The sequence below is a fragment of the Cornus florida genome, unplaced genomic scaffold (genome assembly GCF_030987335.1).
Source record: "Cornus florida cultivar Cherokee Brave unplaced genomic scaffold, ASM3098733v1 CherokeeBrave_3.0.0_Hap2_Chr08, whole genome shotgun sequence".
NCBI lineage: Eukaryota > Viridiplantae > Streptophyta > Magnoliopsida > Cornales > Cornaceae > Cornus > Cornus florida.
Window position 1 is genome coordinate 94,224,094 of NW_026775578.1, and position 12,961 is coordinate 94,237,054.

At 42.1% G+C, this 12,961-nt stretch overlaps 1 protein-coding gene across 6 annotated transcripts in view; it reads right to left on the reverse strand.

Annotated features, from left to right (window-relative positions):
• The window catches only part of LOC132268283 (protein PARALOG OF AIPP2-like), a 64,423-nt gene extending 51,818 nt beyond the window's left edge, over positions 1-12,605 (reverse strand). For 2 of the 6 annotated variants that reach the window (XM_059769112.1, XM_059769111.1), the window contains exons 1-2: positions 12,222-12,605; positions 11,694-11,771 (exon numbers count right to left, since the gene is read on the reverse strand). In XM_059769112.1, coding sequence (XP_059625095.1) covers positions 11,694-11,771; positions 12,222-12,305 — 162 coding nt within the window. In that variant the 5' untranslated portion in view covers positions 12,306-12,605. Of the gene's footprint in view, positions 1-11,680; positions 11,772-12,217 lie in introns of those variants that run through there. The other 4 variants (XM_059769114.1, XM_059769113.1, XM_059769115.1 and 1 more) reach the window with 4 other exon arrangements.
• Positions 12,606-12,961: the final 356 nt, after the last annotated feature.

Sequence of the window (12,961 nt, forward strand, 5' to 3'; positions counted from 1 at the left end):
GCCACTCTCTTTCCCAAAACAACATGAAACGAGCCTTCTCCAAGGGCGATGCATTTCCCTGCCGAATCTCCACAACCATCTACCCAAGAGAGCTTGGCTAAAAGGAACCAACCTCGGAATACCTAGACCACCAAACTTGATGGGCTTGCAAACTTGCTCCCACCTGACGAGATGATTCTTAAACTCTTAGAGGAAATCCCTTTGGATCTTTTCAATCCTTTCAACAACAGAACATGGGATTTGGAACACAGGTAAAAAATAAGTAGGCAAGCTCAAGAGAGTACTCTTTATGAGAGTAGCTTTTCCCCCCTTCGACAGATATTGCTTCCATCATCCAGCCAACCTCTTAATGTATCTATCTATCACAGGGTTCCAACTCCCCACCTTCCTAGAGGAGCCCCCCAAAGGCAGACCCAAATAAGGAATAGGGAAAGAACTCACCCTACACCCTAGAACTGTAGCTAAGGAGAAAATGTCCTGAACATCCCCAACCAGAACAAGCACACTCTTAGCCACATTGACCTTCAATCCAGAAAACACCTGAAAACAAACCAGAATGCACCTCAAATATCAAAGTTGAGACACATCAGCATCACAAAAGACCAAAGTATCATCTGCAAACAGGAGATGAGAAATCTCCATTTGATGAGCTAAGTCTCTGCCCACCCTAAAGCCCTTGATAAGACCGAGATCCTCTACCCTCCTCATAAGTCTACTCAAGCCCTCCATTACGACAAGAAAGAGAAAAGACAACAAGGGATTACCTTGTCTCAAACCTCTACAGCACCCGAAGAAACCAGCAAGAGATCCATTCACGAGAACAGAGAACTTTACGAACGAAAGACATGCCTCTATCCATTTCCTCCATCTACTACCAAACCCAATTCTCTAAAGCAAGTACAACAAGAAATTCCAGTTAACATGATCATAAGCTTTTTCAATGTCAAGTTCGCATAAAACTCCAGGGACTCCACTTCACAATCTGGAACACATTCGCCTGCAATAAGAGCTGAGTCAAGAATCTATCATCCTCCGACAAAAGCATTCTGGGAATCCGAAATAATCCCATCCATGACATCCCTCATCCTAAGAGCAAGAACCTTAGCAATAAGCTTGTAAATGAAACCCACAAGGCTAATTGGTCTAAAATCCTTAATATCTTCTTAGGGATGAGGGCAATGAAAGAGGCATTTAAAGACTTCTCGAAAACTCCGTTAGAATGAAACTCCTGAAAGGTTCCCATCACCTCATTTCTCACCACCTCTGAACTTTCCAATAAAAATCGCATAGTAAACCCATCTGGCCCCAGGGCTTTGTCGCTATTGCAGCTCGACAAAGCCTTAAGCACTTCCTCTTCGGAAAAAGGCATCTCAAGACCATCTTTATCCACCTCAGAAATAGCCTCAAAATGAAGCCCGTCCAGCCTTGGTCTCCATCCTAACAGCTCGGTGTATAGCTTCTGGTAAAAGGAGGCGATCCCATTACGCACCTCTTCCTCCCTCCACAACTCCAAACCATCCACCCGAATTTGCCCTATATGATTTCTCCTTCTGTGGGCATTAGCAAGCCTGTGGAAAAAATTCGTATTATGGTCACCCTCTTTGAGCCATAAAGCCCGGATTTCTGGCGCCACAAGATCTCCTCCATACGGGCAATCTCAACAAGGTCCACCTGACGGGAAGCTCTTCTAGAGTGTAGAGACTCCACATCCCCACCCGCTTCTTCAAGACGATCAATCTCAGAAAAATCAGCGTGGACTCTATTCTTTCGCCATTCAAGGTTCCCGGAAACTTCCTTATTCCACCTTTTGAGTTCGATTTTAAGAGCTCTGAGCTTCCTAGCTAACATAAAACTGGAAGAACTTGTAACCATTGCTTCCTCCCACCAAGACCGTACCCTCCCTTGGAAGTCCTCCGCTCTCAACCACATATTCTCAAATCGAAACAAGGAACACCGAGACCTCAAACCCCTACCAATCCAGAACCAGAGGAACATGATCAGAGGTGACCTGTGCTAAAACCGCCTGAACAGCATCCGGGAATTTCTCTTCCCACTCCCCAAAGATCAAGAACCTATCCAGCCTTGATAAAGTAACTGGGTCTCTGCCATTACACCAGGTAAAGGCTGCCCCTTCCATAGGCAGATCAATGATAAAATGCCCATCAATAAAATCAGAGAACTGAGTCATATCCGGAGACCACCTCCCCCTCGTGGACCTCTTTAACGGGGTCCTAGCAGCATTAAAATCCCCACCCAGACACCAAGGAAGAGTCCACGATCCCTAAACATGGCAAAGCTCCTCCCAAAAGAGTGGTCTATCACTATCCACTACCGGTCCACAGACCCAAGTGAAAACCCATCTAAAATTATCCTCCTCCATTTTGAACACGCAGAAAACCTCCCCATCCAAACATCCATCCGAGACAACCACCTACGATCCCACATAAGTAAAATTCCACCAGAGGTACCTGAAGCATTCAAGGCTCCACAAACCTACCTCCCCAAAGACTCCTAACAGCCCCATCAAACATAGAAGCCATCTTAGTTTCTTGCAAACAAACCACCTGGGCTCCCCACTTCCTTAAAGCAACCTTCACCACCCTCCTTTTTTTTTGGATCGTTAAGACCACGAACATTCCAAGTAATGATTCGTAGCTTCATTAAGAACCAGATAAGATTATCTCCCCTCCTCCCCTTCTTCCACTCCTAGTCCTAGTCCTTCCCCTTTCCCTCACCACCATTCTCTTCCCTTCATAGTTAACGTAAGAAATAAGATTCTTGACCTCCTGCTCCCCTTTCCAAGACGCTAAAGGTCTCATCTTCACAACCTCATCAACCACTGCAACCTCTCTTCCTTCCACAATTGCATGAAGGATGGACAATGTCTGATCACTATTGCCCTCTGATGAAACACCCAGTAGCTCGCTAGTAGCCCCTATATTTGCTACCACCCATTCCTTGCCCAAATCAGCAACTGTTTCAAAGCAGGCTATATTTGCTACTACCCATTCCTTGCCCAAATCAGCAACTGTTTCAAAGCAGGCTATATTTGCTACTACCCATTCCTTGCCCAAATCAGCAGCTGTTTCAGAGCAGCCGGGTCGTACAACAACTAGCAGTTCCACCAATCCCATATTAGATTGATCTGACCATGGGACAACCTTGCTGGAACAGACCTGTTGAATGGAGGCCAATTTGTCGATCCCTTCCGTTGCACTATCCATTCCACTTACAGATATATCCATTTGCAATTTCGTATCTGTAGCGAAGTCACCCTTCCCAAAATTCAAGAAGTTAAAAGAATCAGTCGCCTCTAACCCTTCAGGTGGTAAGCAATTAAATCCTTTCAGAGCAACACAAAGACGAAGCTCTTTCAGCAGAGCCAACGCCAAGTCATTTGTCAGTTGAAAATGAAGATCACATCCCACACAAACCGTGAACCCCTCAGGCGAATCCTTAACAGCACAAACTTCTGGGTCTACAAACATAGAAAGGACAGGCCCGCGGCCAGCTATCCCTTCCGCATTCAACCCGAGCTTAATCAATGGTAAAACCGACATCACACCCTTCTCCATCTCAACACCACTCCCCAACACCCCACAAGGAGTAAAAGAAGGAGCCTAAGGAGGGCTCTTGAGGTGAGGGACTGAGGACACACCTGGATCATTGGTTGAAGAGGTGTGAATCCACTTCTCTTTATCATTACGAGACCATCTGTGTCCACGACGAATCTGATTAGAGCCCCTGTTTGGTCTAAAGCTTCTGTCAGTTGGCAAAACAGAACCAGAAGGGAGAGACGCTGCAGAACAACAGCACTTATTGTGTCGGAAAGCCTTCTCATCCGCGCTCAAACCATCTGCACTGAACTGCATCCATCCCCTTTTCTCTAGCGAGGACCACAGTCTGTTAATAGAAGTGTCGTGAAGAAGACGTTGTGGGAGTTTAGGATTATTATCTAAATGATCTTGGTTGGGCTTGGGTAGAGTCTGTGGGCTGGCTTGTCATTCAGAAAGGAAATGGATAAGTGGTTGTTGGGCCCCCACAAAACATTCCTCTTAAAATCCTTGGGAACCTGTGGCCCATGATGCAATAACAACCCATTATCAATGGGCTTAGCAAGCCCAGAACTCAAGGCCCAGAAATAGGCCTATCAGAGACCGATGCATGAGAGGCCCCTATGAAGCCACGTGGATGGTGTCCATTAAAGCGATCATATCGAAGATTTGAAGAGCTATGGGCGTTACGCGTACAACTCATGAGTCTTCTTTCCCCACTCGCGACCGGCGCGTTGACGTACACGCATCTCTGTCCTTGAGGGCCGAGATGGATCTGCAACTGCCAGCGGCCTCTACCATTGTTTGTTTCTTCAGGCATGAGGTGGGAACCCTCACCAATGCCATAATAGGACTTCAGAAGGATGAATGGTGAATTTTCCTCCATCAAGGTGACCTTAAAGGCCACTCCGTCAACGCACCTCCGACAGAAACGTAGTGAAGAACTCTCTCACCACCCGCCAAATCGTCTGCCTCCACACCTCTGAACCCACCGCATAAATCTCTTATGGCTTCGAACAACTTCTGGTACCAAAGATGAAGGGGCAAGCCGTACATCACCACCCTTCTTGTCCTTTCTCGATCTATCACCGCTGAACATCCCACCGCAAAATACCAAACATCAATGGATAAAATAGCATCTCCCCATCTCTTCTTTCCTGTACCCAAAACCCTTTGTGCCTCATCCTCCGACGGTAGCCTGAACAGAAAGAGGCCGTCAGGTAAGGATGAAAGCATCACCCCACACGATACCTTCAAAGACTTCGTCGCCCACACCTTGATCCCCTCAATACACCCCACATCTCGATCAAAACGGCCGACTAGAAAAGATTTCAGAACAGATTCTCGTTTCGTTATGCTTTGGTGATCAACCCTAAACACCATGTCTTTGCCGATTGAAAAACTTTTGATCTCTCCATGGAGATTGAGGCGTGGAAGTGTCGCCACCTCGAGAAACAACAGTAGCATATCACAATTCCCTGCCAATGAAAAACAGAGAGCCAACGAAAGAAAGAAAGTCAAAGGGCGTCGGAGTAAAAGACTCCAACGTCAAAGAGGGTAGGGAGAAAAGTCATACTTCTACCTAGTTCCTCATGACATCAACTCACTTTATCTTCATCCTTCCTCTTATCCAGTTTATTGTATTATATTTCAGCCACACTTCAAGCATGAAGAAAGGAAAATGATTTAAATATTAGATATGATAAGGACAATGATAAGTAAGATTTCATTAAAGGCACTCAAGAGGGGAAGCACTCCCAAAGGAATACAAAGAAGCTTAAAACAGCACTATCAATACTTCATTAAATCTTATTTTCCTTGCAAAGCCCTATTTTTAGCTAATTTCCTACGGCATTTTTAGTTTAATAAAAACTTATATCAATGATCTTGATGACCTCAAGTCCTCACCATATCTGATTTGATTTCAATGTCGTAAGTGAATCTACAGCATTATCAGTCTTTTCAATTCTTTCTCCCATTCATTTTTTTCATATATATAAATATATTATAAAAGAAATTGTAACAAATTTGCATACCTTTTTGTAATTATTTTTTTTTCTTGGCAACTACTCACATACCTTTTCATAATAATAACAAGAACTTCATTAATTGCAAGCAACTATATATATATATATATATTTTTTAAGAGGGGGGGGGGTGGGGGGTGGGGGGTGTTGGGGTTATACATGATGCTTTTATAGCATTGCCAAGATCTCATGACGGGATGCAAATCCACTAGAAGAGAGAGCACATGTACATAGAGTTAGCTACATGATTAATACCAAAATAAGAAGTTTTGGGTTTTGGCTTACTCAAACAAGAGCCAAGAGCTATATTTATATACAAGAATAGGGTACAAAGAAAGGAAACCAAATCAAAAGAAAACAGGAAATATGCCAAAATTTACGTGATCCCATGATTATGGGGATCTTATCTACGTGATCGCATGATAACGGGGATCTTATCTACGTGATCCCATGATAATAGGGATCTTATATAAAAACAACTAATAAAAGGCTGAAAACAGCTAATAAAAGAATAATAATAATAATAATAATACAGATATTTCAACACTCCCCCTCAAGTTGAAGTAAAGATATCAATTAAGCCCAACTTGGTAATCGAGGAATGAAGCAAAAGATGGACCAACGAATTTGGTAAATACATCTGCCGACTAATTAGAGGACCGAACAAAGCATGGCTTGATAATTCCCGAACGAACCTTATCTCTGATAAAATGAATGTCCACCTCTATAAGTTTAGTCCTCTCATGAAGAACAGAATCTGAAGCAAGCATAATGGCTGACTTATTATCACAAAACAAGTCTGAGAACAGTTTTTCACTTAGCCCTAGTTCCTCCAAGAAAGATCAAAGCGAGAGAATCTCACAAGTACCTTGGGCCATGGCACGATATTCAGCCTCTGCTGAAGATCTTGAAACTACAGATTGCTTCTTACTTTTCCAACATATAAGATGATCTCCATAGAAAGTAAACAAGCCAAATGTGGAATGTTTGTCAGTCTTGGACCCAGCATAGTCCAGCCCATTCAGCAATCTGACCAAAGCTTCCAACTTCTTTGTCAAACAAGCCCACCAAACATGCCCCAGCACCTCTCTTCGTCTTCCAACAGATGCTTCATCAAGATAAATCGAAGGACCTTTGAAGGGATTTACGGCCTTTACAGTGCCGCCCTGATTAATGCAAGGCAACCTAGCAATCTCCAAGAACGATCTCGAACCCATTCTCACCAAGATCCTTAAGAAATTAAATTCAATTACTTATTCATTCATATAAACAATGAATGCATTACATTAAAAAAGAGAACCTTGAAACCTTCCCTATAAACAATAAGGTGGACAGCATCAGGAGCTGAAGCAAATTGCCTGGTCTGCATCCTTTGTTGACAACCTCTGTTGGAACATGGATGAGAGAAGCAGCTAGCCCTCCGATGGCACCCAATAATTCTTGGATATTCTCAGACACATGTCAGGCATGCCTTGACCGTTGATCAATGGTTTGATGGGTTTCGCTCAGCTGTGGCTACTAAAACACATGATTTGCCAGGAAGATAAGAAATACAATAGATAGAGAGAGGTTCAATATGAGAGAGATCAGATTGCATGCCCAGAACATTCTCGCCGCCAAGAAGCTTCTAGTCAACTGTTGTTTTCTTGCCTTGTTTGAGTGAGACAGAGAGAGAGAGAGAGAGAGAGAAAGGTTGGATCTAAACAAGAGAAAGTAGGTGGCGACATGGATCACAGTCGGTGGCCGGAGTGGGAATGTTATTTTAGAGGGGCGGCGGTTGGGTTTGTGGCGGGTTTGTGCACAGGTTTGTGGCGGAGACGCCGGATAGGGGTTGTGAAGAGAGAGGCGGAGCAGAAGATCAATAGAAGAGGAGTTAAGGTTTCGTGATTGTGATAGAAGAGTTAGGGTTTTGTGATTTTCATAGCAATCTAATAACTAATCAGGGCATTTCGAGAAATTCAATTCATATTGTTGACATCAGATAATGCAACAAAGAGCAGGGGAACTATTGTAATTCGCCACTTTAATTTAAGGGCATTACAGTAAAAGTGCAAGAACTATTAAGTTATTTAACGAATTATTTCTCTGACAGGAGTGTCATAGAAAGAAGGCAAAAACTTTAATCTATGAGTAATAAGAAAATACAGCAAGGGGGTCAAGGTAATTTACCCATAATTAAATTAACTCTATTTCCTCTAATACAAGTTGTAGTAATATTATTCTATTCCTTTTTTAGGAGGCTACAGTGGTCGGCACTTCCTATTTTGGCCGGAAAGCTTCGGCTCTTGAAGGCTAAGATTAAAAGGTGGAATAAGGAGGTTTTTGGGAATCTGGAGTGGAGGAAGAATAGGGCTCTTGATAAGATCGATAGGTTGGAAGGTTTAGGTGGTATTGTCGAGGCTCAGAGGAGGCGGAGGGCGAAGTGTCAGGGAGAGTTTGCGGAGATTGCTACTTTGGAGGAGATATCGTGGCGTCAGAAGTCACGGGTCTTATGGCTCCAAGAGGGTGACCGCAATACAAAATTCTTTCATAGGTTGGCTAACGCTCACAGGAGGAGGTGTGCAGGAGGATTGTCTCGTACTATCAGAGATTGTACACTGAGACATACAGTTGGAGACCTAGACTTGGTGGCTTGCTTTTTGACTCGATTTCAGAGATGGATAGGGAGGGTCTAGAAGTTCCTTTCTCCGAAGAGGAAGTTTTGAAGGAGCTAAAGAGTTGCAATGGCGACAAGTCCCCGGGTCCGGATGGTTTCACTATGAGGTTCCTGCTGAAGAGTTGGGAGGTGGTCGGGTGTGAGGTGATGGGGACATTCCAGGAGTTCTATTCTTTTGGGCGGTTCGAGAAATCTTTGAATGCTACTTTTATTGCTCTCATTCCCAAGAAGGGTGGTGCCACTGGTGTGAAGGCTTTTAGACCTATTAGATTGGTGTGGTGTTTGTACAAGCTGAAAGCTAAAGTCCTTACTTCGAGGTTGAGGGATGTTTTGGATAGTGTTATTTCAGAATCTCAAAATGCTTTCATTGGGGGTCGGCAGATCTTGGATTCAACCATCATTGCTAGTGAGTGTGTGGATTCTAGGTTGAGTAGTGGTGTTCCGGGAGTTCTTTGTAAGCTTGATATTGAGAAAGCATTAGTTGGAGTTTTCTACTTTATATGATGGAGAGGCTGGGTTGGGGTGAAATGGATGAGGTGGATCGAGTTCTGCATTTCGTCAGTGAGATTCTCGGTGTTGGTGAATGGGGCTCCGTCAGGTTTCTTTGGCAATTCTCGAGGCTTGAGACAAGGAGATACTCTTTCTCCTTTTTTGTTCATTATTGTTATGGAGGCTCTTAGAGGATTGATGAGGAGGTCTGTGAATTGGGATTCATTAGGGGCTTTAGGGTGGGCAGAGACTCGGATCATCAGATAGAGGTTTCCCATTTGATATTTGCAGATGATGCATTGGTCTTCTGTGAAGCAGATGTGTCCCAGATAAGATATTTGAGATGTGTTTTAGTTTGCTTTCAGGCTGTATCAGGTCTAAAAGTGAACGTAGGGAAAGTTCGTTAGTCCCTGTGGGGGAGGTGCATAACATTGTTGAACTTGTAGCGATGCTTGGCTATGGGATCTCCTCTTTCCCCATTTCTTATTTGGGCATGCCTTTGGGTTCACCGTCAAGAAGGGTTGGGGGTTGGGACCCTGTGGTTTGAGAGGTTTGGGAAGAGACTTACTGGGTGGAAGAAGCAGTATCTTTCGAAGGGCGGGAAGGTCACCCTTATGAAGAGAACATTGGCGAGTCTTCCCACATACTTTCTCTCTCCTTTTCAGATCCCCGCCACCATGGCTGGAAGGATTTAAAGGCTTCAGTGGAACTTCCTTTGGGTTAGGTTGGGAGATGAGTTTAAGTACCATCTAATTCGTTGGGAGCAAGTGTGCAGATGTATCTAGTTGGGTGGTTTAAGTATTAGGAGGGTGATCCCTTTTAATAAGGCTCTCCTAGGGAAGTGGCTTTGGAGATTTGGAGGGGAGCGACATCGATTATAGAGGACGGTCGTCTCTTGCCGCTTTGGGGAGGAGAGAGGTGGGTGGTGCTCCCGTGTGGTTAGATCACCTGGTGGTATTGGGGTTTGGAAGTTCATTCGGAAGGGTTGGGATGAGTTTTCAAAACACATCAGATTCAAAGTTCGAGGTAGCAGGAACACTCGGTTTTGAGAGGACGTTTGGTGTGGGGAGCGTCCATTGGCTTGTTTGTTCCCTAGGCTCTTTAGGATTGACGTGGACTGGTAGCTGACTGTTATCGGCTTAATAGCGGAAGGATTACTAAGGATGTGCATTTTCGACGACATTTTCATGATGGGGAATTGGACGATGTTTCTGACTTTCTTAATTTGCTGTATAGACATATGCTGGATAGTGGTGGCCCAGATTCCCTCTATTGGGTGCCATCTACTCAGGGAAGATTTGAGGTTTGGTCCTTTTTTGTTGCCTCTCGGGTTTCTCATAGATTGATTTCCCTTGGAAAACGGTGTGGCATTTGAAGGCTCCTCTCAAAGTGGCTTTTTTTGTTTGGACTTTGGACTGCAGATTGGGGCAAGATTCTGACACTTGATAACTTCATAAGGAGAAGGCAGGTTACAGTTAATTGGTGTTGCATGTGCAAAAAGGATGGTGAGTCAGTGGATCACTTGTTGTTGCATTGCCCTGTGGCTCACAACTGCTGGAGTTTGATCTTTGGCTTGTTTGAAGTGCAATGGGTTATGCCCCAAACGACGAGAGGTTTGATTGACTCTTGGAGAGCATGTGGGGTGGGTTCTTTCGCTCGTCTTTTTTGGAGGGTAGCTCCTTTACGTGTTTTAGGATGCATTTGGAAGGAGCGAAATAACAGATCTTTTGATGGGAAGGAGTCTCCTTTGAAATTCCATATTATTAGCTTCATTTTTTGTTGGGGTATGGGCAGATATTGTACGTCTATAGAGGAGATTGTTGATTTCTTGGCCTCTGTGGGTCCTTAGGATCCCTCTTTTGGCTTTTTCTTTGGCCTCTGTGTATTCTAGGGACACGTTCCCCTTTTGAATGCTTTCTATACTTCTTTACTTACCAAAAAAAAAAACAATTACAATGCCTACTTTTAAATTCCTATTAAAACCACAGCTCTGTTTCTATCTCATCTTTTCAGGTGTAATAGAACTTATATCCTGTACTTTCAATTTCCATATCTTTTTCTCTTTCCTTGCCAACATTCTTACATCACTAACGATGTACAATATGAAGATTGCTAGCACAAAATTTACACTAACCCCATATAAGTCATAACAAAAGTCCAAAAATGTGAGGAATGACAAACCCAAACTGTGGGATTTTATTTTTTTTTCTAAATAGCCAGTATTAGAGCTGGAAGAAAACAAATAGATCATAATGATAGGTACGAAGTGATAGATTGATTCGTCATGATAACGAATGACGGTGGTGTTCCTGAGACAAAGTAACATCTTTTCTTTCTTTCTTATAACCAAGTGATGAGAGAACCCCACATTTTCCCTAAGCCTAACTTTGTGGGATTAATATGACTAGTCCTTGAGCTCATATGTACGAAAAAATAACAAATTGCATGAATATAATTAGTCCACGGGTTAGTATGCCACAAGAACAAGAATTTAAATGAAACAGAATGGAGAACACTATGAAGGACACGTATCATTGATCCAAATAGTACACAAAATGGTAAAGGATACTAGTTAAGAGTTCATCAAGATAACTTCACATAAATAAAAAAGCAGAAGAATAGTACCTAAGGATATGCATACTCCATGTTGTTTCCCAATTCCCTTTGACCCATTTGTATGTAGAGATCAGAGTATAGTATAAGTGACAATTCCTTAAAGCTTTTATCGAGTCCCCAGAAAACATAATAATATAACTACAAATCTGTTGCGCTAGACACTCTAATACAGGTATCGTTTTTATGTCCCGTTGCTACATAATTTATTTGGTAAAAAAAAATGGAAAGAGGAAAAAGATGCTTCTTGTGAACCTACTGATCTACACAAATTTGAAAAAACCCAAAGAAAAAAGGGAGAAAATAAACAGAAAAGGATAAGAATAATAACCCGTAATTACCCTGTTATCTCACCGTATTTGACTGGATTTCATAATCAGCTTCGTCTATCGGCCCCTGCATCCTACATTTCCCTCTCAAAACTGGGGTGATCTAAAAAGCACACAAACACAACATTAATAATGGTGTCCAAAAGCACTAACCAAACGTTTGCATCCTGACTTGACCAATAAATCAACATAACATGTAAAAGCATGTCATTTAAACCAATGATTGGATGAATTTATGAAAGGGAGGGAGAGTTCTAGAGAGTTCAAAATGAAACTCCCGTAGGTAGAATAATAAGTGGATTCTTCAAGAATCAAAAAACCCTAAGCTCCAGATATTAATCGAATTATATAATTCACCAACAGTAGCAAATCAAGATTGAAATTTCTCAACAGTTGATGCAAATCCAATCATGATGATTTCTAAAAACAATGAAACTTTTTCAGTCAGACACACGAACAAATGGATATAAAAACATATCAATTCAAATTTAAAAACAAAAAAGATTAAAAACCCTAATTAAATTGTATCACTTAGGGCAACATAATTACATGCCTCCGGTCTCGTAATCATCTCAGTGACATTGTAGAGCTTTTTGAGGTTTCGTTCCTTGCGCTTCACCATCACTGACTTGGACATGATTGATCAAACATGAACTCCGGGAATTCTATTGCATATATATGTGTGCATGTGTGTGTATGCACACACCAATTCCAGCCTAATCCACTTATCCTCTCTCTACTTTCTCTCTCTAGTTTCTCTCTCTAATGTTGTAGGAAGGAAATGGCACATGGATAATTGAATACAGGGTACTGCTAATACAACGTCTTCTTCGCCGTGCTTATTAAACCTTAGCATGTGAATTTCTCTCTTGATTAGGTTTTGGTTTTTGGGTTCTCTGTGTTTCTATATTTCGGGAGAATTTTGATATTCAATAAAAGAGAATCTAACGACAATAATTTTTACTTAATTAAATTTATTACTCGAGAAAGAGAAATGTATTTAAAAATTAAAAACTATTTTCTAAAATAAATATTATGTTTACGAAAATTTCAATTACATAAATACAAAATAATTGAAAATATATACCTGTGATAGTGCATTTGGATAAGCACGAAAATAAATATAATATAAAAACAAAAATAATAGTGGCATTTAAGAGGTTAAAGAAAAAAAAGTAAATTACATTTATCTTAGGTTTGTCCTAATTACACAATCTTGGACAACTTTTTTTTGTTGCTCCATCATGACACATAGGGCCGTTTGGCATAGCTTTTATTTCCACTTTTACACAT